The 6000-nt window shown below is 40.6% G+C and overlaps 1 protein-coding gene across 4 annotated transcripts in view; it reads left to right on the top strand.

Annotated features, from left to right (window-relative positions):
- efr3a (EFR3 homolog A (S. cerevisiae)) overlaps positions 1 to 6000 on the top strand; it is a 139597-nt gene that overhangs the window by 85058 nt on the left and 48539 nt on the right. For all 4 annotated transcript variants that reach the window (XM_085805390.1, XM_085805388.1, XM_085805387.1 and 1 more), the window contains one exon: positions 1095 to 1216. In XM_085805390.1, the coding sequence (XP_085661516.1) occupies positions 1095 to 1216 (122 nt within the window). The remainder of the gene's footprint in view (positions 1 to 1094; positions 1217 to 6000) is intronic.

Here is a 6000-nt window from a genome sequence, read left to right as displayed (position 1 = left end):
AGCTCTACATAAAAGACAGCAGCAGTTTACAAACAGCCCAGTCTGCAGTTCCTATATTAAAGGGGACATATTATGGAAATATTACTCTTTGGAGGCTCTTTAACATATATTTATTTGGGTGTTTGCCTTCCAGCCCCTAAAATGTGAGAATTGACAAAAACAAATCTGTAATTTTTCTCCTGAGGTTGAAATGTGGTTTTACCAGCTGTTTCTTCAGTTGTCTGAGAATGATGTCATTAGTTTTAGAAGAGGGAAACCAAGAAATCCCATGCGCCTCCGTAGCGTAGCTCTGAGCAGCTCGCGGCTCTGCTCCGCCGTTCTAAAAAATAGCTTGCACCGACAATTAAAGGTAACGAACCTACTGCTATGACTATAGGGATTATGGCAATGGGCCAATTTGCCATAATGTTGAACTATCCCTTTAAGCATCACTGGATCTGTCAACACTTAGACTTGGATCTCTCTCTTTTGTCTCCATTGACTTTCCTTTATCATTACTTCCTGTCCGACTAACACAATGAGCTCATGAAATCTAGTCAGAACAGAAGTAGTTGAAACGTCCAACTTGAACTGGACGTTTCAACTACTTCTGTTCTGACTAGTTTTGATGAGCCCAAACTTCTTTTTCTTCTTGTGCCTCTTCAATTTCAATTGCCTCATTTGTGTTTTTTGAGTTAACAGTGTTTGTCTGTCATCTCCTTGTCATTGGTTTCCTGTGTTAACACGCTCTGCTGACGGTTTCTCAGACTGTGACTGTGTCTTAGATATAATGAACTGTCAGACGTCTGAATTCATCTGTTCCAGTTCAGAGTTTAACTCTAATCTGAAGACAGACTGCAAATCAATGAATTGTGGGTAAATTAAAACAGAAGAACAGCATCCAGTGTCTCTGTTTCGTTCATACTTGACAGAAAACATTTGTCTTTTGGGAGAATTCAACAGCTGCAGGACATTTTACTTTGGAAATTCAGAAAAGGGCAAAACAACAAAAAGGAAAAACAATCACTAAAATCTCTTTATCTTCTCTGCACACATTAACATGGTGGTTAAAAGACCAAGTGAATTAACCAGCTTTTCCTCTTTTATCTCCTCAGTTTGTGAAGTTCGCCAACATCGAGGAGGACACGCCGTCCTACCATCGCCGCTACGACTTCTTCGTGTCTCAGTTCAGCGCCATGTGCCACTCAACTCACGAAGATCCAGAGACCAGGACCAGGTAAGAGGGACACCACACTGAATATTTATTATATTTATTTATTATATTCAGTTGATAATATAAAAGTTCAGACTGGTTTCTTACACTGTGACAACTGTTATTTCTGCATCAGCTGCCCTTTTGTTCATGATTATTGTTTTTTCACCATATTTAGCTTTTGTTGCTTCCCGTGGAGTCCCTCAGGGTTCGATTCTGGGTCCCCTATACTGTTCTTTGTACAAAAGCTACTACAAACACCTGTTATATAAAAATCCAGCTGACCATGGTGAGAGCACGTCAGCAGGACTTTAACGTTCAGATGTTGCTTAACGTGAAGTAACTGAGGTTTTGATATTCACCGGCAAAAAACTTTCTGACTTGGATTTGTTCTGGTTTACCTGACGGTCGAGGGTAGGCGGGGGGGATCTAGGTGTTTTAATCATCATCTATCACTGGGACTCCCTTCATAATGAGAGTTTTCTTTTTTTTTTAGATGACTCCACAAAGCAATGTTTCACAAAACTGAAATGGAAACAGTTTTTTTCTGTTTTTTTGCACATCCAGGTTGAGGTGCCTGCTGAGTCGTGCTGAGAATCTGTCATCACAGTGTGAGAGGAGAAGAAAACTTTTAGCTTCATTTGCATAAAATCACTCAAGTTTATGGTTCATTTAGAGACCATTTTCAGTCGTGTTTTGTCGACATGTGATGGAAACTCAGCCGCTGGTATGGAGGCTGTGAAGTGTAAAAAAACATCAACAAAACTTAACAACAGAAGATGAAAACACGATGACAGTATCTTCTAATGGAAATGGTTTCTACCTCTGTCTCCTGACTTGAAACTGGAGGTCGTTATATTTCACCTCTTTCCAAGTTTCTTCTGCACATTCGATGATATGGGGCAGGCACGGTGCCAGGATTTCAATTTTGGACGGGCCACAGTAATTTTGGATGGGCCACTACTTAGGAAAAAATAACACTAACATACATAGAGTTGGAAATTATTCCTGAATGACTCGTTCGTGTCTATATTGCCTTGAAAGCACACATCTGCTGAGACCTATGGCTGAGACGAGCTTTGACAGCGCGGTACGCCGCTCTCTCTCCCGTTAAAAGTTAATCTAGCTCACCCAGCGGACCTCTCTCTCTCTCTCTCTCTCTCTCTCTCTCACTGTCTCTCTCTCTCTCACTGTCTCTCTCCTGTTACTTATATGTGTTTAACCAAATACACGAAAAGCCAAATCAAATCAGAAATGCGTAGCCCACTTCTTTTTAACTCACAGACATTTATTTTCATAAAGTAATAAAATATCTGGACATTTTGCCACCGTTAACATTGAGACAAAAGGCTGCAGGAATGGAAGAAGAATTCGGCAAATCATCTTATCACGCAAAAAGTCACAACAAACAGGTTTTGCACAATGGTTTGACAGATAAGTCTTAAAATATGTGCAACACCTTCTCATCACAATCCACACCATCTACACAGTTACGTTATCAGCTGTTATTAAAACCCAACTCATCAGGACACGATATTGGACCACCACTCACATTACACAACAAAACGTTAACAATTAATCCACACTCAAACCGTTAAAGCTCCAGTTGGTAAGTTGACGAAAGTGAAAGTAAACTCCGCGACTTGGTCGGAAATTTCAAGACAATACTCCGTCAGGTCCCTTTATGAACCTCTGCCAAGCGCCCCCCACACACACAGACACACACAAAGTAGCCATGAACGCACCCACAGAGAAAAAAAAAAAAAAAAAAAAGATGTACCGTATCCATAGCACGACGTGTAGGAGCGGCGATTGGCTGCTCCTCCTGCTCCCTCTACCTGATTGGTGGAGAATCGTCGGGCGCGGTGGATTTTGGCAAATACGATTACAGGCTGTAGGTGGAGCCAGAGGAGTTGGATTTTGTCCTAAATTACTCATTTAATGTCTGACCATCAGAATATAGTGACAATTCCAGCAAATATGACTGAATAATTGTTACCAACTGAAGCTTTAACTGTACTCAACAAACTGTTATTACAAGGTTTACAACAGATATGACAGACAACCTGGGCCGTGTGTGTGCGTGTATAAGAAAGGGAGAGAGGGAGAGAGGAAAAAGTAGGTAAAACCAGCTAGCTGTTAGCTACCGTAGCTCAGGCGTCGGTCTCCCGTCAGGTAAAAGCTGCCGTTTATTCCTCAAATGAAGCTCATGAAGTTGTTGAGCCTCTCCGGTAGAGTTATCCATCACTGCTGTTGAATTAGCCGCTAAACTGCTGGACGCTAAAACCGAGGGGGCGTCTGTGTGTTTACAATTCACGAAAGCAACGTGAACATACGTGCCGCTCACACTTAGTAGAGTTACGCAATGAGGCAGCGTAGCCTCAGCCTCACTTGGCGTAAATGGAAGTCTATGGGGGGGAACAAACTGCGCATGCGTAAACAGCCACACACACGTCACACACCAGAAGAGGCAGAGCAGCTCTGTGCCTCTCCTCTGAAATACAAGGAGACGGCGAGTGGTTTCTACGGCTGCTGCCTGACCGGAGGTAAACTCAGATGAGTCGCGTTTATTAGACTATGAAAATCACCAAATGCTGACACATTTAAACCTGTGGTAAAGTTATCTGAAATAAAAAAATAGAAAAATAAACCTTAGATTAACTAAAGCTATGTTCACCCTGTCATTTTGGATGGGCCAGTTGTACAAGTGGGTGGGCCCAGGCCCGTTAGGCCCACCCATAACGCCGAGCCTGATAAGGGGTCAACAAACGCTGCCTCTTTAAAAAAAACCCACCTCAGAATGAGATGACGTATTGATCACCGATTAGATCCGGGCTGCTGCGTTCACCATGTGAAGACTTTTTTCTCTGATTCTTTCATTATCTTCATTTTAAAAGCAAAAACTAATCTTCATATTTCTGTGAAAGTGTCCGAGTCAAGATGAGGAATCCTTTCATCTCAGTGTGTGGCTGGGGGGCAGCGGTTGTTGGGGAGCCAGCTGATTGATCATTGATAGTGCAGATTGCTCCTCTGATTAGTTCTCTTCATGTGGGGAGATGGAGCTGCAGAAAACAGCTGCTTCAGTCACAGCTGAATTAAAAACCTGCCCACTCGTTATTCACATTGATCTTCGCTCGTACATAAACAACTGCTGGTGTCGCGTCACTGTTGGTTTTTATGACGACTTTATCCCACTCGCATCCCAGTGAATATGGAATTAAACAACTGATCCATATTTCATGGCCTCGGCCTCCGTCTGTGACACATGAGCATGTGAAAGACGAGAGGATGAAATGAAAAGTGAGAAAAAAAAGCTGTGTAGTGATGTAACGAAGTGATTCTCAGACGAGACGTCTCCTTCGTTGCCGGAGTCGATGTTTGACGTCCAGATGAACTCCGCCCTCAGACCTGAGAGGACACGGTTACATGCTGTCATTCCGACATCCCACCATGTAGACATACCGCTATTCCAACATGCGAACGTCCCATCATTCCGACAAGGCTTTAATATAAGGAAATGTGCGTTACTCAACAGGTGACTCCCTTCTTTAAGACATGCTGATAGAGGAATACCCACGGTCTTTTTAACTGTGCTATACAAATAAAAGTGAACTTGAACTTGAACATGGTTGTGTGTAATTACGCAGCAGAGCACAGACAGGGACTAGTCTGCCTGTCTAGCCTCTACCTGCTCTTTTTACTAAACTTAGCCAACTCCTTTCTTCATTGCCTAAGCCCAACCAGTGCAAAATCTTTTGGGGAAAAAATACGCTTGTTATTGTCGGAAAGGCGGGATGTTTAAAAAAAGAAAAAAATACCGTCATTCCGACCACAGAAGGCAAAAATTGTCGGAATGATGAGACGTTTGATAGAAAATTAAGTGTTGCCATTTAGACAATTAGAGGCCTGGTGGGATGTCAGAATGGCGGTTGCCCCCCAGAGGGCACAACAACGTGGAGTTTCAACATCTAACGTCTCTGTGGAATAATGAAGATGTAAAACTAGCCGTTGGCTAACACTGGCACCTTTACATTTTATTATGTTCATTAATGTGCACTGTCCTCCTTAAATAAATAAAAAATAGAATAAAATAAATAAATAAAAATACAGCAGAGAAAAGAAGAGAGAGAGTGAAAACTGATCAATCATCTGATATTCCTCATTGCAATGATCCTCCACTGTGTTTTTCTACAGTGTTGCAATACAATATCATCACACTCGATACAATATTATTGGGATATTTAAAATATTGCAATATGCTGTGATATATATTGCGATTTATCATCTTATTTCAACTCCAAATGAAAACTTTGTTAAGATCTGTTTTTTTCTAATAAGATAAACTTATTCTTCTGTTCAGATTAGTACTTGGCGTCCGTATATCAGTACAATATCGCCACGCAACATATTGTGATAATATTATTATACATATATAATATTATTATATGATTAATAATTATACTATTATTAATTATTACTAATATACACTGGGGATATTGGTAATGATATTAATTTAAAATTATAGATTTATTAATAGATAAGTAAGAAAGTGGTTTTACTTCTACCTGCTCCTGTTCTGACACTGCTCTTTTGTTTGTATTCTTTTTTTGTTTTAAAATTTAATTTTTTTTATGTTAGAAATAAATAACTAACTTCATTCATTCATTCATTCATTCATATGCTGTATTGAATTTTTCCCCCCACCCACCCCTACTGAACATCAGCTCTTATCACTGAGACTGAGACGACTGATCAGATCAATAAACCAACCAGCTACGAGTTTATTTATTTATTTATTCAAACATTAT

Source organism: Trachurus japonicus, chromosome 17 (genome assembly GCF_045865225.1).
Source record: "Trachurus japonicus isolate A0001 chromosome 17, Traja_1.0".
Taxonomy (NCBI): domain Eukaryota; kingdom Metazoa; phylum Chordata; class Actinopteri; order Carangiformes; family Carangidae; genus Trachurus; species Trachurus japonicus.
This window is presented reverse-complemented; position numbering and strand designations above follow the sequence as displayed.